Raw genomic sequence first — 21,374 nt, forward strand, 5'->3', positions numbered from 1 at the left:
CTTTGCCAACCTGTCCAGCTAGGTTAGTGAAGGCTGGACTGCTTAGAGGAAACTGAGACGTGACTTTCCAGCATCACAACCTCTGTGAGATACATTGGTGGCACCACTATCATCTGGACTCAGGCAAGAGACACTTGAGCACTTCCATCAAAACTTATATGACCAGTCCACCAAAGAGGTTCATTCAGCACACTATTGTGCAAGCTTATAGCAGACCTATAAGCATCACCTTACACAGAAAACCTATTGACCAATACACATACTGCCATATTTCCAGCTTCCACCCAGAACACACCACAAAATTCATTGTTCATGGCTGCATTTGTTTAGATTCATCAAAGAAAAAAATCACAACTCAGGACTGAGTTTTAATCAGGCATCCCTCAGACTACCATACTCACCCTACAAAATGAAAACAAACAAATAGATCAACAAGGTGAATTATGTACCACAGGGCAGATCTAGAAAACAAACGAACATCAGTTGTTACCACTTATCATTGACAACTGAACACACTGGATCATATCAATGAACTTCAGACTACATTCTGTTCTGTGGTCCTTGAGGTATGACAATACTCTTTTGTTTACAGTGCAACAGACTAACACAATTAATGAAAGTTGGACAATTAAAAAGAGGTGTCAAATAAGTGTCTGATACCAAAATAGTAACCAGGTCAGCAGATGACTGCTCCTCTTACCTTCCAAATCCATGTCACGTACGCCCCTCAGCAGCAGCTGCAGCTAAAAATAGAGAATGACAAGCAAGAGAGAACCTCTGTTAGAGCAGATCCAGTATAACAGAAGGAATCAAAAGGCAGCAATGCACTCTCTACGGTTCCTGAGTGCTGGGGCTTTGGTATCCAATACAGAGCTGATAAAAGGAAATCTTGGCAGTGTTGCACACAACCTTTTCCCTCTTCTTTTTAAGGCAAGTTACTTACAGGAACAAGGGGAAGTTCTTCACGATTTGGTGGCAAACTGGCCACTGAAGGAACTTAACATTGGAAAACTGTTGGGGAAGACAATAGACCACCAGGAAGACATCAGTAGCAGAGTCTGCTCCGTGTGTTTGACCAGCTGCCTAACTGGCCTCCGAGACTATGTGCTGAATTGTTCATCTCCATATGCAAAGAGACTCAAAGTAGTGGACTTAACAGGCCTAAAGGATGTTGAAGTTCAGCTCTGCAACTGTAGGAAAACAATGGGACGCTGGGCCAGGACAGAGCTGCTGTCGAAGATCTGCTATGATCTGCTTGTTGAAATGCAAAGGCTGAAGTTCAATCCAGATGTGTTTGAGATTTCAGTTGACGTTCTTACTGATGTCTTTGTTACTGAACGAAGTTATGAGCTGCTTGTCCAGGCCTTGCTTATGAGGTGCCATTGCCCACTAAAAATTCGCTGTGCATCCTTCCGAGTGGACAACCTAGCCCTGCGGAAGCTCTTCTACATCATAAAGCTTACAGATCCCTCTTTGCTGCTTAAATTTGAAATAGTCCACAATGTTCGGCTGGAAATGGAACATTTGCACATGCTCTTTAATAACGTCCACTTTCCTCATCTGACATCGCTCACACTCCCAGCTAGGACGTTCGATGTACGAAGGTTCACTCCAGAGGATGAGGCCATTCTTGTAGGAATTGGAGAAAAGTTAAGCCAGATGACTCAACTGACTGAGCTGAGCCTAGCATTTTCCACACTCACAGGAAGGATACGTAAACTACTCAGGTAATGTGCTCCAGATCTTGCTGGTGACACAATTGAGACAATATTTATGACTAATATGTAACATACTAAAAAGGGAAAGCATGGGAAGCTTTCTTTTATTGTCATGCTGATGCTTATCTAATTCAGCATTGTCTACTCTGTCTAGCAGTAAGTCCCAAAGGAAGGACTTATTACAGTTCTGCTTACATGTATCCCATCTAACTGGAGATTCAGGAATTGAACCTGAGTCCATCTGGAGTCCTCCATGATGTATTTTTTGCTGCAAAATAAATATTTGCAAATGTGGATGCCAGTGCCATTCTTGGTGGTTTTAGGCTCTAACATTATTTTAAAATTTGTTTAAAAGATTTTTAACCAACCTTTCAGGGCATACTGCCCTCACATTTTCTGGAAACAAATTGCTCTGAGCAGAGAGGCATGCCCTGGCCACATTCCCCCCCCCCAAAAAAAAAAATCAGAGAACCATTTGACGAATAATACTAGCAAAAAATCCCCACCTTGCTCTTTGTACAGCAGTTGCATTATATGCCTCATGGGAGTGGCAGGAATCACAACAGCACAGACACTTGAGTGGGATGAAACAGGTTCATTGTCTTTCGAGGGAGGGGGATGCCAACAGCAACAATAATCAGGGGTGGCAAGGCAAGTGGCACAAGGACTAGACCCCCTTCCTCTCAACCCTTGCTGTTGGAAAGTTATTTCAATTGTTGGGGAGCACCCAATGCAGCCACACACCCCTGGGAGTTGAACGATGTTATATCTTAATGTAGTGCGAGCCAAGCACCAGGGATCCCACTAGGCAACTGGGGGTGGGGAGAACTGGCACAAGGCTGGGGCCCTTCTAAGCTAGGGGCGTGGCTTGTGCATTGCCTGCCCCACCCCCTACTGCTGCTGAATGCCATTTTGCTCAAAGTAGTGATACAATCCTGACAGTAAGAGCTGTTTGACAGTGGAATTTGCTGCCAAGGAGTGTGGTGGAGTCTCCTCCTTTGGAGGTCTTTAAGCAGAGGCTTGACAACCATATGTCAGGAGTGCTCTGATGGTGTTTCCTGCTTGGCAGGGGGTTGGACTCGATGGCCCTTGTGGTCTCTTCCAACTCTATGATTCTATGAATTACAGACACCTAATGGAGAACAAGGGGAGGGTGGCACTGTGGTCTAAACCACTGAGCTTGCTGATCGGAAGGTCAGCGGTTCGAATCCCCGTGACGGGGTGAGCTCCTGTCATTCTGTCACTGCTCCTGCCCACCTAGCAGTTTGAAAGCACGTCAAAGTGCAAGTAGATAAATAGGTACCACTCCAGCGGGAAGGTAAACAGCGTTTCCATGCACTGCTCTGGTTCGCCAGAAGCGGCTTAGTCATGCTGGTCACATGACCCGGAAACACTGTCTCTGGACAAACGTCGGCTCCCCTGGCCAGTAAAGCAGATGAGCGTCGCTACCCCAGAGTCGTTCACGACTGGGGTCCTTTACATTTTATTTTATTTTTAATGGAGAATGATGCTGGAAATCAGGGAATGATAAGAACCTCCCAATCCAGAGCCAACTTTGGTTGAGAGTAAAATTCCTTTCCAGCCCTGACAACAAGTGACCCAAGAGTCCAGAAAAGTGCTATTACTGCAGGAGAAAAGGGAAGGAAATTGGTGGCCACAGCTGATGGGCAATGGAGGCTTTTAAGTTTTCAGGTGGGCAGCCCACCTGAGCCCTGCATCCTCCTGTGGGATCTTGTAAGAGACCACCAGAAAGGCGGAAACCTTTCTCTTCCAGGTGGTCTCTTCCGGGTGGTCTCTTCCGGCCACCCAAAGCTGCCACACCACTGAACAAATGGTGCCCTTCTTGCAGGGGAACATGGAGTAGAGGCTTGTACACGAAATGTTTTGTGTTTCACATATGGAACAGTTTCAAGGGAATTTGTGCCACTAAAATGTACTGTGTGCCATTTACAAAATACTTTGGATACACAAAACACAGTCTTTATTCATTCTCAACATCAGGGTATCCCCTAAGGCATTTGGGCACCTGACCTGAGCCACAATGAGGTACCTCCTCCCCTCAGCCAGGGGGTTTTACCTTTCAAAGTGGGTGCAGGTTTAGCTGAGAGATGATTGGGCATTAATTTTCTAAATGATTCATAGTGTTAGAAGAAGGTCTCCTCCCAACCCCAACTCCCCCAGCAGCTTGGTTCTGGTTTACTGCCCCCCCCCCACTGGTTTCTCTTGTTGTTTGAAGGAGATATTTTGATTTGATCCTGTTGTTTTAATCTGTTGACTAAACAATTAAGGGTGGCTTAGGAATAGCCTAGCCTAGCTCAGTGCCAAAGGCTTGGAGATAGCTTTCAAGTCCATAATTTTGTATCCATGCTCAACTGTGGCTATAATCCTTCCTCTTATTTTTCCGTGAACAAGTCCCACTGAAATCAACAATATGTCCTCCATCCATCATGATGCACTTGCACTCATCATTCATAAAGCTATTAAGTACCCAATGCAACTGAATTATGTAATTGTTTACTTTGTTTTAATATTTAACTTTCCAGCCCACTGAAAACCCCGCTGAAAGTGCTGGATGTTTCCAACTGCTCTTTAAACCACGTGGACATGGCCTATTTAGCCAACAGCCTTCATTCCGGCTCCCTGGAAGTCCTTGACATCAGCGGCCATGACGTGGCTGACCTTTACCCATCCACCTTCTTCAAACTTCTGAACCGTTCCTCCTACACCCTGAAGAGTCTCGTCCTTGAGGAATGCAACATTCAGGACACTCACATAAACATGCTGATTTTGGGGTTGGTCCCCTGTCGGAAACTAGAGGAGCTGAAATTTCTTGGAAATCCTCTATCTTCTCGAGCATTGAAATGCCTTTTCAACATTTTCATTGATTTTCCAAGACTCAGATACATTGAATTCCCAGTCCCAAGAGACTGTTATGCAAATGACATCAGTTACCCAATTGGTGAAGCTGATCTTTCGAAATTTGATCACCAGAAATATGAGAGAATCGCCGAGGAACTTAACATGATTTTACTGCAGGCGAAGAGAGAGGACATAAAAGCCTCTACGCCCATCTTTGGGGGATATGATGCAGCAATACAGGAAACAGGCCATGAGCTCGGAGCCACTTTGCTGAAGTCTTTCAGGGATGCCCTAGAAAGCTTCAACAAGGCTCTTCAGGAGATGAACTGAAGTCTGAAGAAACCTGCTGAACCAAACAGTGCTACTCAAATCCATTAATCAAATAAAAGCATTCGTTTATTGAAATAATTTAGATAACACATTTAGGGTATGTTCTGCTACCATGGTAGTCTCCTGAGCAAGTCTAGTGAAATGAAGGAGGATGTGCAACATGGGCGTAGCCAGGATTTATGGGGGGAAGGGTGGGGGGAGGCTTTATTTTGAGGGAGGACAGAACCTCCTTTGGTTAAGTGTTTTTATTGATTTACTTAAAGGGTGGGCAATTGTTATACCCATGGTGTACAACCCACTAACCTTCCACACACCATCACCTGTTTCATCTGAAAGGAATGACTACATAAAGGTAAAGGTAAAGGTACCCCTGCCCGTACGGGCCAGTCTTGACAGACTCTGGGGTTGTGCGCCCATCTTACTCAAGAGGCCAGGGGCCAGCGCTGTCCCGAGACATTTCCGGGTCACGTGGCCAGCGTGACAAAGCTACATCTGGCGAGCCAGAGCTGCACACGGAAACGCCGTTTACCTTCCCGCTGGTAAGCGGTCCCTATTTATCTACTTGCACCCGGAGGTGCTTTCGAACTGCTAGGTTGGCAGGCGCTGGGACCGAGCAGCGGGAGCGCACCCCGCCGCAGGGATTCGAACCACCGACCTTTCGATCGGCAAGTCCTAGGCGCTGAGGCTTTAACCCACAGCGCCACCTGCGTCCCTTTAATGCCTACATATCGCCATACAAAGCAGCAAGTTGTTCTTTTCCTCAGTGGGTGTGCTTTGTACATGAAGGGTTGCAGCCCAGTATATGGAGCGACAACTTGAAACCTTATTAAATACAGAGGGTTCTTCATTGGTGAGGCAGGTGAACTTTATACATGCTCATGCCATTTGTTTCTGATGCTTAAGAACGTGAGAGGAGCCTGCTGGGTGACACCAATGGCCCCTCTCATTCAGCACCCTCTTCTCATAGTGGCTGACCTCTGAGAAACCTGCAAGCTGGATCTGAGGACAAGAGCCTTCTCTTTTCCAGTGGTTTCCATCAACCGGCCTTCAGAAGCCTTGCTGCCTTTAGCGGTTGTGGCAGAGCATAACTCTCATGGCTTGTAGCCTTCAATAGATCGCCTTGTCCACCACAAATGCTTATAGTTCCTGTTCATGAGAGGAGGTTGTGCTTTGCGAGGAGGAGTTGGTGGTGCTAATAGCTAAACCGTTTAGGCTGCATCTCCCTTTGGGTAGAATATTGTCTGCATATTTTCTTCCCAGTGAGCCCATTGGCCACAACCGCCATGTAGTCATACCTCTAGAAAACAAGCACACCAGAGAGAGGACCTGGAGACTTAACTGTGAAATCCTCCTGTCACTGGCTCACTTTGTGGTGTTGGGTACATTACTCAGGTAGCCAACTAGCCAAGGCTAACAGCAGAAATGAAACTATTCTCTAGCAGCATTTTAGAGGCTGGAAAATGCATTATTCCATAAGATATCAGGAATTACCAAGAATTATGCATCCGATGAAGTGAATTTTAGCTCCAAAAAATGGAGGTGTTTTTTTAAAAAATGTACTTGAAAAAATGAAAATATTGTAATTTTTAATTTTGCTTTATCTTTGCCACTTTCCCCTGTAAAAGGGCTGGTGCTCTTCATTTGTACAGGTGTGTGACTGGCAGAAATTCAACTAGTCAGATTTCCCTTAGCATGATTGTGCAGTGATGGCTTCATCCCACTACCCATGTCTGAATTGCTGCCATGTCTAGGTCAGGATTGCACTGCAAGCTGCTAAGCAGGGATAAAAGTAAAAATACAAGCAAGCTAGCACAAATACACGTTTTGTAAAACAGGCAAGGGCAGACTGTTCTAATATAATAATATTTAAAGTGAAAGAAAAATCACATTAATCTGAATGATATGGATAATACAAGAAGAAAACACAGAACACTCTGTCTAAACTTAGAAGCATCCGTGTCAGAGCTGCCCCTAGGTCCCAGCTCACAGAGGACCAACGCCAGGCTGTCGTTATGTACAAAAGTCTTTATTGAAGTTCAGTTTCCATTTCAAAGCCGCAGCGCGCAGCTCTACGTCTTAAACCCTAGACCGGCAAAGCTCCGTCTGAATCTCCTCCCCTCTGACACCAGTTTAAGATCCTAGCCCTGCTCCACCTCTTCCTCTCCTCTCTCCTCCTCTGGGTCCTCCTGCCCGCTGGGGCATTCACCATTCTGGACTCTTCTGACGCTGAGTTGCCTGACTCCTCCCCCTGCTTCCTGCGGGCTTTAGGACCTGGTTCCCAATCCTCGTTCTCTGCTGTCCCGCGCTCCTGTACATTTGAACTTGGCTCTCGCGCCAACCCCGTGATCCTCCTCCTGACCGTTACACTGCTTCTATCACTGCTTCCTTCCTTCTGGAAGCTGGCTGGACGTGACCTCCCCTCCGTTGCCTGACTCTCTGATGTAGGCATGGTCAACCCTGACTCATCTTCTCTCCCTGGTGGTGAACACGCTGGCCCCGATACCTGGGACTCCTCCCCCCCACTACGCTCTGGTGGGGAAGCTGGTCCTGATCTCCAACTGCTGCTCTGGGAGTTCCCGCTGGCCCTTTGTTTCTGGAGTGTCCCCCTTGGGGCCCCCCTTGCCCTGTCCACCGGCGCCCCCTTCTGTGAATCTTCCGATTCGCTGGAGAGGCTCATGGAATCTCTCGGGCTACTGTCCTCTTCTCCTACGCTGCCCTCGGATTGCTCCCCCTCGCTCTCCATCTCCTCCCTTCCCTGTGCTCCCGCTCTTGAGTCCCTGACAATCCGTCTGTCAGCTTTACTCATGGAAAGGTCAGTCTGGTCACACTTGTGGCATTTGACCTATTTTCCAGCCCGTATCCCTTAGGTAACACAGAGAACCTTTCAGAATATTTTAATTGTTTGTTTTTTTAAAAAGGATTCAAAAGTTTAGTTTATTGGCAATAATAAGAGTTTTAAAAGGTTGCTTAACTTGCCAGATGACAGGTATAGGAGTAGAATAAATTCAAATTTCTACCCACCCACAATCACACCCAGTAGCAGACTGCTGCTGCCAGCACAATTTGGGTGCTGTCAATCGAAATGCAGCCCATTGACCAGGTAGGAGTCAAGAAACCTGCTTTTGTAGTCCCAGGCAACAAACAGGTTAGATTTCTCTACTGGACCCAAAGCTGGGTCTGCCATTAGGTAGACTGAGGCAGCTGCCAGGTGACAGAAACCCCTAAGGCAGCAACCCCTGGGTGCCCTGCTTGCCCCACAGCCAGCACTGAAGCAGTGCCAGTATTAGCTGCAATTGTGTTAAAAATCCCACACGATCATGCAGAGCATACAAGATCTCACCCAAAATTGGCACCACTTCCACGCCAGCGGTGGAGGCAGCAGGGCAGGCAGAGCAGCAGGTATAGCGGCAGTGGCAGAAGCGGCAGGGGAAAGCAGCAATTCTCATTTTGCCTCAAGTGGTGAAATGGGATGAGCTGCCACTGTAAATAATGGGTCACAACAGACTATATCTTGACTATGTCTGCTTGGGGAGGAAAAAGGAATCTGTAGGACTGGAAGGAAGGAAGGAAGGAAGGAAGGAAGGAAGGAAGAAGCAGCGGTGAATTTATAGGTATGTGCAGAATTAGACCCTCACTGAGGGCCTCCTGAGTTATTGGCATACATTGTTAACTGAGAGGATACTTTTGAAACATGGCATCAAACAATTAATTACCATTGCTGAATTTCTAGCATTTCAGTTTATTGTGTTGTTTCCACTCTTCTCCTCCTTGATTGAAGTCAGCAGCAGTTGCTCCATTTAGGGTAGCGGTTGCTAACCCCGCACCTGTGAAGGTCTTCATAGGAAAAATATATATGCATTGTTTATTTACTTAATTGATTCCATAAAAATTTTATAGCACTTGATTGTAAAATAAAACCCCCAATCCCTCAGAGTGGTTTACAAAAATGTGTTAATAAATAACCACAACAAGTGGAGCACTGCTTGCTTTTTAACTACCGTATTTTTTTGCTCTATAAGACGCACCAGACCACAAGACGCACCTAGTTTTTGGAGGAGGAAAACAAGAAAAAAATATTCTGAATCTCAGAAGCCAGAACAACAAGAGGGATCGCTGCACAGTGAAAGCAGCAATCCCTCTTGCTGTTCTGGCTTCTGGGATAGCTGCGCAGCCTGCATTCGCTCCATAAGACACACACACATTTCCCTTACTTTTTAGGAGGGAAAAAGTGAATCTTAGAGAGCAAAAAATACAGTATTTAAATGTTGAATTTATCGCAGCATGAGCAGCTGAACAAAATTGCTATAAATCTTAAATGACATTTGCCCCCCTCCATCTGAAATACTACACCTGTTCTTGTATTATTGGAGTACTGCCAGCCCTAAGATCAGCTGATGAAAGACCAGTGGCATAACTCATTTACAAGTACAGCTCATGAAACTTTACTTCTTTGCATGGTTTAGGGTTGGCATTGGAGGAGAGCAGGGCTCTTATGCTTTTTTAAAAAAAAAATAGTATTTTCCACACAACAACACAAAAATATTGAAAAATAACAATACACAAAACACAAAAACCAACATTTAAAAAAACATCAAATCCATTTCTTACAAGTGAACAATATAAACACTAAAAAGAAAAACAAACATTGACTTCCACCAATCCCACAGCGCCTCCTTTACCTCTCATTGTGTCTTCCTGCTTTCCTGTTTTCCTTATCACCTCTATCCTAGCATCTAGATATAAATACCTCTTTCTTATCCTTTCACTTCACAAGGTTATTCCAGACTCAGCCAGATTTCTGTCCTCTAACCTTGGCTTTTAAGGTATTCATTTAGACACTCCCATTCCTTTTTCACCTCACTTTTTGGTTTTGTCTTATTATATCTGTCAATTTGGCTAATTCTAAATATTCTGAAAGCTTACATAGCCACTCTCCCCTAGTGGGTAACTGATTCCCTTTCCAATACTTAGCCACCAGGATTCTTGCTGCAGACATTACGTATAAGAAAAAATTAGTTTTGTCTTTTGGAATATCATCATTTAAAATTCCTAAAAGGAATGCCTCTGGCCTTTTACTGTATGATATTCTTAGTACTTTCTTTATTTCTTCATGGATCATGCTCCAAAATGCTCTTATGCCTTTAACAGGTAGCAGACAGATATTAAACAGGGTTAGCCTTTTCTAGTATGGAACTACAATTATGGAGAAAGATTAACATGTTGATATTCTGTCTGTCAGACATCTTAATACCGTTGAATGACCCTGATTTGTTTTTTGGTACCCCAACCACACCTGCAAAAGATGGTATAAATTTGCATATGACAAAAATATCTCCATTTCTGAGTGAAGCAGGGGACCCAATCCACATACAGTATACTAGACCAAAAAATTCAGTTGATACCCCTGGCCAGTAGCCTGGGGTGATGGGAGTTGTAGTTCAGCATCATCTGGAGGACCACAGGTTCCTTATCTAGCAGGGGGTTGGACTAGATGATCCTCAGAATCCCTTCCAATTCTGCAATTCTAGGATTCTAGGAACCTCTGCAATGCAGGAATCACAACTAAAGAATTCCTGACAGCCCTCCAGCTTCTGCTTTAAAACCTTCCACGGAAAGAGAGCCTTCCCCCTTCCAAGGGAGTCCATTCCATTTTGAGGAGTGTCTGTTTCTATTGTTTATAAGTTTTACTAGACTGTTTTTTGCTGTATAATTCTATGGGCAATGGCTTCGATAATGGTATATAGCATGAATTATAGGAAGCAATTATTGATTCTGCTTCGTGAATAAAGCACTATTGCCACCAGAGCTATATGTGGAAGCAATTATTATGCATAATGCATTGCTCCAGAAGTTAATTCAGCTAACCATGGTTGTCCTGTTTTCATGCCTGCCAAGTAGTCTGGATTGGATTTTGAAAGCTCCAGACTGCACAGCAAAAACGTAGGCGTCAGTCAAGTAGTCGTGAACCACATGTCATGTCCCTTTTCAGTAAGTTACTGAAAGACTTTAGCATCCAGCACAGATTCTAAATGCTCCAGAGGATTCCGCTTGCCAGTTTATCCATCATATCATCCCCCAAGTGATTCATGAACATAAAAATAGGAGCACCAAAATACTTAAGCAGTGGTAATCCGAACTGAACTCACATAACAAAACAGAGATCAAAAAATTAAGCAAGTTGAGCCTTTAATCAAGAAAGCATTTGGATTATCCATTGTGATAAAATACATTTTTTTGCAATGCGGACTCCTTTGCTAAGTAGCCCTGATACGCTACAAGTCAACATTCTTAACTGTGATGTAGAAGAGAGAAATGTTGCCAAGAAGGAAAGTTTCTCTATGCTTTGGGAGGATCTGACTATGGAAGTAAGGCGGCAAGAGAGGTATAAGCCCATCATTATTGTACTTTTTAAGCATTATCTTACTTTATGGATATAACATTTTTTGATATACAATGGGTTTGATGTGTTTTTTTCCTAGGGTTTATCAGTATATTTCAACTTTTTTGTACTAAAATCAAACCGAGTAGCAACTAGGGAGGCTGAGGAAGGGGAAAGGTGTGGTGCAGGACCTTAATGCATGGCATTAAACATTCAGTGATAATTTAACATTATGATTTTATAGTTAAGAATTTAGAGATGGTTTAATCTTTCTAGTGATGATAAACCTGGCAGAATTTGTGTTGCTTCTCTTAGCAATTGATTCAGTTTTTTCCAAAGATCTGAAGGAAGAAACTAATGAGTTGTCCAGGAATGAAGCTGTTTGTGAAGCCTCATTTACTTTTTTACTGGGGAGAAGCAGGAGAAATGGCTTTTCCCCAGAAAACAGTCTTAAATGATTTTTTAAAATGAAAACAAATTAATGCATTTGACTACAGCTCCTGCTTAATTAGCCAGTGTTAAGAGCCAGGTAACTCTAAACTAGCAGCCAAGGAAATAGGTGGTCACACTTTCACTGACTTTAAATTTTTAGTAATTTTTGCTAAGTTGGAATCAAAATTAGCAAATAGAGTTCTCCTGTGTCAGATCAGATAGGTGAGACAGGAAGCAGCTATTTGTGCAATGTACTACAATAACAAAAATGATGCAGCTAATAGACAATGACTGGGGCCATGTTTCAGAGAAGACCTTCTTAAATGAAAGCATCTTTAGTAGCCATGTAAACATCAAGATGCTGGGCACCTGCCAAATTTTGCAATTGATTCCAGAGTATTGGAGCTGCAACATCAAATGTCCAGTTTCTGGTACAAGCTAAGAGCAGCCCTGAAGCATGTGGTACTCTCAGCAGTGGCCCATCAAAGAAGTGCAGTTGCTGACCAGGGATATAGCTAACCTGGTCCCATGTTCTTGGGGTTTAAAATGCTGAAACTAAAAGCAAAACCTTGAATTGTTCTTGTAGTATATTGGCAGCTCTCTCAGCAGAGACAGGGTTATGCAGGGTTAATGTGTCAACAACCCAGCCGCTGCATTCTGCGCCAGCTGCAGCCTCTGCAGCTTCCAGACAAAGCCCAAGGGAAGCCCCAGATAGAGCACATTGCAATAATCCAGTCCTGTGGTCACCAGTGCCAGGAAAACAGGGGCCACCTAATCTTAGCTCCGGAGCAGCTGTAGCTGTTTTACCTGCTGGTGATGCTCAAGAGCACTCCTAAGCCACTGAGGCCACATGTGCCTCGTGACAAAATAAAAATGGATCCAGGACTTGAGCACCCCAGACTGAGTACCAGTTCCTTCAGAGGGAATGCACCTCCATCCAGAACAGGGAACTCACCCAGAGGGCCTTCATCTTGATAGGGTTTAAATCAGGGGTCGGTAACCTTTTTCAGCCATGGGCTGGTCCATCATCTCTCAGACCATGGGCCAGACTATTTGGGGGGGGGGGGGTGAATGCATTCCTATGCCCCACAAAAACCCAGAGATGCATTTTAAATAAAAGCACACATTCTACTCAAGTAAAAACACCAGGCAGGCCCCACAAATAACCTAGAGATGCATTTTAAATAAAAGGACACATTCTACTCATGTAAAAACACGCTGATTCCCAGACCATCCAGAGGCCGAATTGAGAAGGCAATTGGGCCACATTCTGCCCCCGGGCCTTTGGTTGCCTACTCCTTGTTAAACGTGCAGTATATTGGCCCTCATCCAGCCACTACTGCACCCAGACACTGCTCTAGAGTCTGCATCAGCATAATTAATGACACTTTGCTCCAAATTCCCTTGTGACAGTTCCCAAGAGCTTCCCAAGAGGTGTTAAATAGCACTGGGGACAAAATAGTGCCCTGTGGGACCCTGTAACACAGATGCCAGGGGACTGAAGAATTGACCTTGCATGTAGGATTGGAACTACCATAAAATGGTGCCCCCACAAAGCTGGTCCAGGGGGATGCCATGGTCAATTGTATCAAAAGGCATGGAGAGACTCCCCTTGTCCCTCTCCTGATAAAAGGTCATCCATCAGGGCTACCAAGGCTGATTTAGTCCCACAACCAAGTCTGAACCCAGACTGAAATGGGTTTCATATGCAATGCCTGCAACTGCTCTATATCATGGCCTTCTCTATTATCTTTCCACTGCTCTGAGCAATGGGCACCCCCACATCATGTAGCAACAATGTTTTTTAAAAATTGATTGTTTCTATGGGTTCCTGCTGTGAAGCCATGATGCCAAGGGCCTTCAAAAATTTCAATTAAAAGATGTCATTATTATTATTATGTAATTTTTTTAAAGCACTGAGTGCTCCCGGGGTCCCCTGCTGTGACACTATGGTTTTTTGGGTCCTCCTAATCCCACCAGGCGCTGGGACGCAGGTGGCGCTGTGGGTTAAAGCCTCAGCGCCTAGGACTTGCCGATCGAAAGGTCGGCGGTTCGAATCCCTACGGCGGGGTGTGCTCCCATCGCTCGGTCCCAGCGCCTGCCAACCTAGCAGTTCGAAAGCACCTCCGGGTGCAAGTAGATAAATAGGGACCGCTTACCAGCGGGAAGGTAAACGGCGTTTCCGTGTGCGGCTCTGGCTCGCCAGAGCAGCGATGTCACGCTGGCCACGTGACCCGGAAGTGTCTCCGGACAGCGCTGGCCCCTGGCCTCTTAAGTGAGATGGGCGCACAACCCCAGAGTCTGTCAAGACTGGCCCGTACGGGCAGGGGTACCTTTACCTTTACCTTTTTAATCCCGCCAACTTTATTTAGATGGCAGCAAAAACAACAGCAGCAGCATATATTTATTTGTTGACTGCATCCAAGGCTTCCCCCCTCAATTTTGTCCATTTTGAATAATAATAATAATAAAATAATAATAATAATAATAATAATAATAATGTTAAAACATTATTCAACTGACTGCTCCCATAGGTACTCCATTTGTGATACTTTGATACCAAAAGATTTGTGTCTATCCCAAATCTGTCAATTTTTTACACAAAAATTAACTCTCACGGACCCCCTATTCTGATCCTGTGAAGCTGAGCAGTTTTGTGACCTCTCAACACACACACCCATTATATGTGTGGGGTATCTCTCTCTCTCTCTCTCTCTCTCTCTCTGTGTGTGTGTGTGTGTGTGTGTGTGTGTATAATCTGTCTACACATACATGCACTACACATACATTGATTACACTCACTTTGACACGTGGACCTTGGAGGGCTGACCATTGGTCAATGCAGCCCTTAGCCTCAAAATGTTAGCCCCCACCCCCATTCTGTACCATTGACATTTTCCTCACAAGTTGTAACTGCTGGAAGACTGCAAGCCACCATTAGGTCACAAGCTTGCCAAAGGTGAGTTGTACTAGTAACATCATTGCCATCTTTCAGAGAAAATGTAACAGGAAAGGAAACAGGAAAAAGGAAAGGATAGCCTAAGAGAGTAAAGGTAAAAACAATGTATAAGATAATTTTAAAAGGGCTCCATGTGTTTCTGATCCAGGGAATGTTGACAGCCACTAACCTGCACTGTGAAAGCATATTCTTGTTTAGTCTGGAATTACATTCTCCACAGGACAACGTTGCTGGAATGGAATAGCTTCTGCCATGAGAAATATGAAAAACAACACCAGGACACCATTCTTGTGCAGAGATCTCCCAGCTTGAAGATACAAATGGGCAGACTGGGAGAAAAGATGAAAGTGTACCGCCTTCCCTACAAGAATGTGCTTCCTGTACCTTTGTTTAAACCAAGCAAATTACCAAGCAAACATAATTATGCATCTGAAGGATGTCAAGCCAGAAATGGCTCTGCTTCTGAAAAAGAGGCAATCAGACAAATGGCAAAAGGTCCTCAGTCCACCAAACCAGGTTTCCAGATTTCCAGCCTTCTACCCCAACAAAATATCTGGTGCCCATCAATGCATTAATTGCTTTTGTAGCATCCTAGCTGGGGTTTTCAAATTACTTTCTAGCTTGTGGCTTTAAAAACATTACATAGTGCTAGGACTGCCACACTCAAGCTCAGTGTTAGAACCCAGTTACCTTTAAGAGTTCCTTCCACAGGGGTCCTGATCTAGCCCAGACCTAGTCATGAGTGACCCAGTGACAATGTGGACCCTGAGTGCATCAAAACTAATCCAAACAATTCAATGGGGACTGTATGAGCATCATGATACAGATTTGTTCCATGTGTTAAAGGCTGTGTTCATGTTTGGTCCTCCTTTGCTGGATCACGCAAATAAGCATTAGAAGTAGTGTTATGCGTAGATCCTGGGGGAAAATGGGGATCCAAATGTTAGGGCTAGGAGGAAGTTTGCATCTAGCGACTAAAGTGGTTCACATGGAAATCCAGCTCTGTGCTTTGCCAACATTCTCAACTGGCTGATGCATTTGAGGAAAATGTTTGGCTGGTGCTCTGCAGCTGCTGGTTCCTTCAACACTCTTCACATCTCTGGGTGCTTTTTGGAAAGTGGCGGGCCTATCGGAGAAAACACAGCACTGTGTGCATTATCCCCGAAGGGTTTCCTACCAAAAAAAAATACAGAACTGATCATTATCCAAGCTGAAAGAGCACTGAAATATGAACAGAAAGCATAGTGGGATGATGACATTATCAACGCAGCATGGGATGATGGCTTGAAAATAGAAAGATTCTGTGATATACAAAAAATTAGGCTGTGGAGCCTGGGGTATTTACAAGAAAATGAGATGCAAAGGTTAAAGCAGTCCTAAGGAGATGCCCCAGTATAGAGGCCAAACATAGACTAAGGGTGCAGCCAATGAAAGGCGACTGTTACAAGAGATCCATTACAGTGGCCAACAGTATAAATAACAGCATATTTGCAACTTCTCAAGTTTACACTAGGGATTGTCTGGCATCTGGGTTGTCAAATAAACCAAGCAAAAACATGATGATTCCTCAGTCATTAGATATATTTAGCATTTTTAGATGATTGTTATTTTATTTTATTTTGTTCCCTTCTATTGCATTATATGCTTTATAACCACCAGGGTTAGAGTACAACAAAAAGATGTGAGTTTTTACAACAATGGGTGGTAGGTCTGAAGCGTAATGTGTAGAGGATTGCAGCTTGCAGATGCAAGCTGCAATACTCTACACATTTCCATGATTAAGCCTCATGGAACTCAATAGCACCTTTAAATATATTTATTTAACAGGAGTTATATACCACTTACTCATCAAAGTGTGAAGTGTTTTAGCTAAAAATATAATTTGCTTCCAAATAAATCACATTTTATTTTGTTCCAAATAAATCACATTTTATTTTATCTCGTTTCTGAATAATGCATGGCTGTGAATAACTTTAACCATGATAAATGGCTATTTGAAAGCATTTTTTTATTTGAAGGTAGATGTTAAAAAAGACGGAGGGAGGGAGGGCCTGTGGGTAAGGAACCTCAGCTACTGTCTCATGAGGTAAAAGCTGAAAGACCAGGGATCAAACAAGCTCTTTAACATTGCAGAGAAATCTATATGAGGGCAACTGGTGAATTGTGTATATCTGAACTGGGAATTGCTGTTTTTACTGATGGAGCTGGATGAATGAGGATGTTTTGAGACTGAAACTGTGTTATATTTGAATGAACTGGCAAATACTGAAGATACAGTCTGCAGTGAAGATAAGAATGGAATTAAGTCATTTTGAATGGAGTTATATCTGTAAGATGATGTCTCTAAGTATTATGGCTCATAGACTTTGGAACATTCAAAACATATAAAGGAACTTTTAATAGTATTTATTTCCATGAAATGCTTGATTTCATTATGCTTTTGATGTCCATATGCTTACAAATAATAAACATCACCTGAGAACTCCCTGTTGTAGGATTAGATTTGTGCTTTAAATCACCATAAAAATGGCTTTCTGATTACCACATGCCAACCAGTATCTGATTCATTGGTAAAAGAACCACATCTTATATGAGAAGAAGTGATGGTTGGGTTGTCATTTTTCTTCTGGTAGGGTAACTGGTACAAGCTTATCCTGGCATGGAAAAGCACCAATGTACTAATTAATCAGTTGGATTTCTGAAAGTCGTAAATATGTCAAATGCATGGCAGTACACATATACACGCTTGAAGATTAGGCATCCAGAAGGCTCTGGACAGGACAAAAAGAAAGAAAGAATTGCTATCTTTTTTTAGGACTGGCTCTATGGTTATGAGAGCCCAGATTAAGCTCCAAGGTCTTCTCTCTGTTAACCCCTTTCTCTACAGAATCCTTCCACATTAAACTCCCTCTCTGCTTCCGTTTCCCCCCAAGACCTAGGTCAACAAAGGGCTTGTTTTGAGTGCACCAAAAGCCCCTCTTAGAGCAGCACAGTGGAAAGCAATGTTTGTAAAAGTAAAAGAAAGAAGCAGTGGCATAGCGTGGGTTGTCAGCACCTGGGGCAAGGCAAGTAATTTGCGCCCCCTAACCCGTGGATTTTAGTAGGGGCAGAGAGCTGCGAGTGCGCCCCGCCCAGATGTTGCGCCCGGTGCGGCTGGCCCCCCCTGCACCCCCCACGCTATGCCACTGGAAAGAAGTTCCACATTTGAGAATTTGTCCTTAGTTGGCTTCAGAGGCAAATTACTTAGGAAGTGGTTACAAAATCATTGATGGGCGTCAAGTACCCGTCTCCTCTGGTGCCCAGAGAGCCCAGTCCCTTGGCAAAATTTGGGACAGAACCCTCTCAGCGAAAAGTACAAAGGAGCAAAAGAGAGACAGGGAGAGCGAACCCTGAACTCCCTAAGAACTTTGGAGCCTGTTTACTTTCAACAATATATAGGGCTGGGCCCTTTCTTCTGCCAGATTCCTGTTTCTTTCAGAGAGCTGTCAGTTATTGTTCAAAAAGATATACTAAAATAGACAAGGTCCAGAACATGCATAAAAATATACCAAGTCCCTGACAACTGCCTCACACTCTAAACAAAAACATGGTCAGGAGGGAAGGAGGGAGAAGGAAAGCCCTGTGCTTGGTGGATGAAGCTAAAAGGACTCAGAGGAACTGCAGTAAAAGGAAACTTGCACAATAATTAAACCAGAGATACAGACAAAGATAATCCTTGCAGAACATCAAGAAGGAAGCACAAGAGTCAAGAACCTGGAGCAGAGCGGAAATGAGAGCCACAGCTCTGATGCTTAGAAAGATGCCGCAAGGAGGGAAAGATGACTCGTTTGTACACAGTAAGTCCTAAAAGGCAGGAAGTGGTGCCTGTTCTTGCCACCATCATGGGATGTTTGCGGGTTGAAGGCACTTGTGCTCATTTATTCTCACTGTAGCTGTTTAATGCAAGGCAAGTGCAACAGTTTCCCATCATAATCTAATGAAGCATCCAGGCATTGACTTATACATGTTACTGAGAGATGGCTAGATAAAGAATCTTAGCCTTATTCTTCAACATGTAATAAGTATACCACAAGCCAAGGATTTCGGAGTTGAATAAGGATAATTTGTAGTCACCTTGACTTGTAGATGAAGTATTCTGGTGATGCCCAGTAGACCCCTTGGCCAAACTTTGCCTGTCAATAAAGCGTTTCTCAAGTCTCACGAAAGACTTATTTTCTAAAGAGCTTTAACAAATACCTACTATTTCAGTTAGACCATATTTTGATGGTTTATCTTTTTGGCCTCAGTCATGGACAATTGATTTACTTAACTAACACTTGGCCTGAGACATGTGATGCAACACACCATGATTTTATATTTTACAGAGGCTGTCATAAATTGTGTGGATAAGGACTGTTCCAACAGCATCCCACCGCCCTTCCTTTTTTCCTGGTGACCAGGACGCATCTTTGCTGTGGTGGGTTCATCTGAAATCAGGTAGTCCCTGATCTTATGGTGTGCCAACCTCTACATGGCAGCCATTTTGTGTTGTCATACCCACACTATGGCAGCCGTTTTGTGACTGGTACCCACACCACTCTCTTTTCAAAATGTGCCCATTGGTGCAAAAAAGGGTTGGTGACCTGAGAAAACCCGTAAACTGCATTTTTGGTGCTTCATGGGACCTCCCCAACAGTGGCTGCCCACCTCCATCCAGAACAGATTTCTGTGCTCACAGCAATTAGCTAGTTTAAGCCATAGCTTGATTGCCCTCATCCATCCCAAAACTGCCTCCAGGCGCTTTCTAAAGGATTTCCACAGCCTCCCTGGACTAGTAGTTGGAAATGAGAGATACAACTGAGTAGCTTATGTTTTGTTTCCTTTTTGTACTGCTGCTTATTAGGAAGTCAGTATTTGCAAACCATACCTCAAGCAGTTTTAGTTGCACAGAAATAATGATTATGCAAACATATACTTTATTGCTTTTCTGTTTGTAGTAGACTACACCACAGTGCCATCTGCTGGCATTAGAAATACTACCAACTCATTATTGATTCTAATACAGTGGTACCTCGGGTTACATACGCTTCAGGTTACATACGTTTCAGGTTACACACTCTGCTAACCCAGAAATAGTGCTTCAGGTTAAGAACTTTGCTTCCGGATGAGAACAGAAATCGTGCTCCGGCAGCAGGAGGGCCCATTAGCTAAAGTGGTGCTTCAGGTTAAGAACAGTTTCAGGTTAAGTACGGACCTCCAGAACGAATTAAGTACTTAACCCGAGGTACCACTGTACAGCTCATATATAACTTCAAATAATTTTACCAAACCATATTTTGTATACTAGACACAATGAAATAACACAGTAATTGACCCGCCCACATTAAGATAATCTCCCAGCTGGGAGAATTTAGCTCCCTGGCTCTGGTTTTATGTCTCAAGCTATATTGAGACATGTGCTGTACATTGTGAGGTAATGCAGCATCCAAGGTAGCAGGAAGCTGCCGGAATTTTAGAAGCCTTTGGATCTTCCTGATGATTTCAGATATAACATGCAAAGGAAGTTAACAGAAGAATGCAGTCCCATGCAGATTTTCCTGGGAGTAAGACTCAGTGAGTTCACTCCCAGCTTAAGTATGTACTTCTGTGAAGACACACATCAGATTGCACTACTGTAGATGTTTTTCATTTGAGACCAGACTGTTTTAGAGGCGTTATACTGTATTGGCCCAAATATGATCTGCAATTTCCCCCCAAATTCTGACAGTGGAAAGTTAAAAGCGTGGCTTATTTGTGACCTTATGCAGCCGGCAAAGCGGCGCGGCTCCCCTCACCCCCCGGAAGCATGGGCCGTCCACTGACCCACCCTCCAAACCCTTTTCCTGCCCCACATGCCTGGCTGCTGCTGCTGCTGCTGCTGCTGACACTCTTAATTTGGTGGGAAACAGAAGCAGGGAAGAGAAAGAGGCCTCCTACCACCTCCCTCTAGTGCCGCATCCAAGAAGCCCACAGGGAAACTATTGAAACGCCCCTTGGGAGAATCTACATTTCCCAGGATCGACTTAGGGATGGATTTATTCAGATATTGTCTTTTTTTCTTCCTCCCCCTCCCTTGAATTTTAAAGGTGCAGCTTATATTCGGGCCAATACAGTAATCAAAAACTGTGTAAATTGCCTTGGGAAACTATGGACAAATGATAGAATTCTATTCTGCAAGGCTTGTTTTAAGAACACAAGAAAGGCCCTGCTGAATCAGGACAAAGGCGTCTTGTTCTCGCAGTGGCCAACTAGTTCCCCTTGTTATGTAGCTGTTTTTATACAGTATCAACAATTTACATGGATTTTCACAGGGTAGCACAAGCTTTTGCCGTAAAGAGTTTATATATCTCCTACCTGTGAGGAAAAACAAGAAAACAGAGAGGGACAAGAAACACGAAAACGCCTCCGACACAGCGCTTAGGCCTTTGTCACAGGCGATGCTCCCGCTCCCCGATCATCTCTGCTAGGCCCACTGCGGGGAGGTTGGGTGCTAAGGAACAGTCTAACAATGCCTGATCGCATGGGTAGACCGGCATGGCTTCAGGTTAAGAACTTTGCTTCAGGATAAGAACTGAAATCGTGCTCCGGCAGTGTGGCAGAAGCAGGAGGCCCCATTAGCTAAGGTGGTGCTTCAGGTTAAGAACAGTTTCAGGTTAAGAACAGACCTCCAGAACAGTAC

General features: G+C 44.0%; 1 protein-coding gene and 2 long non-coding RNA genes across 5 annotated transcripts; 2 read left to right on the forward strand and 1 right to left on the reverse strand.

Moving 5' to 3' along the window:
• Window positions 1-355: 355 nt before the first annotated feature.
• LOC310830361 lies at window positions 356-780 on the reverse strand. Its single transcript, XR_014557632.1, has 2 exons — window positions 701-780; window positions 356-461 (listed from the first exon to the last, which is right to left on the reverse strand). It is a non-coding gene; the product is annotated as an uncharacterized lncRNA (long non-coding RNA).
• Window positions 662-15,598, forward strand: LRRC14B (leucine rich repeat containing 14B). Of its 3 annotated transcripts, none has more exons than XM_083709497.1 (2): window positions 662-1,727; window positions 14,898-15,598. In XM_083709497.1, exons 1-2 carry the CDS (start codon window positions 757-759, stop codon window positions 15,250-15,252), a joined length of 1,326 nt encoding a protein of 441 aa, XP_083565623.1. In that variant the 5' UTR covers window positions 662-756; the 3' UTR covers window positions 15,253-15,598. The 3 variants fall into 3 exon arrangements, 2 of the variants coding, with proteins under 2 accessions (XP_083565623.1, XP_083565622.1); XM_083709496.1 differs by lacking the exon at window positions 14,898-15,598 and adding an exon at window positions 4,262-4,985 and having other exon boundaries at window positions 686-1,727; XR_014557469.1 differs by lacking the exon at window positions 662-1,727 and adding an exon at window positions 9,165-11,289 and having other exon boundaries at window positions 14,898-15,035.
• A 2,273-nt stretch (window positions 15,599-17,871) lies between these two features.
• On the forward strand, window positions 17,872-21,095 carry LOC310830310. Its single transcript, XR_014557571.1, has 3 exons — window positions 17,872-18,513; window positions 19,042-20,269; window positions 21,007-21,095. It is a non-coding gene; the product is annotated as an uncharacterized lncRNA (long non-coding RNA).
• Window positions 21,096-21,374: the final 279 nt, after the last annotated feature.

The sequence above is a fragment of the Podarcis gaigeae genome, assembly GCF_964106915.1.
Source record: "Podarcis gaigeae genome assembly, chromosome: 13".
NCBI lineage: Eukaryota > Metazoa > Chordata > Lepidosauria > Squamata > Lacertidae > Podarcis > Podarcis gaigeae.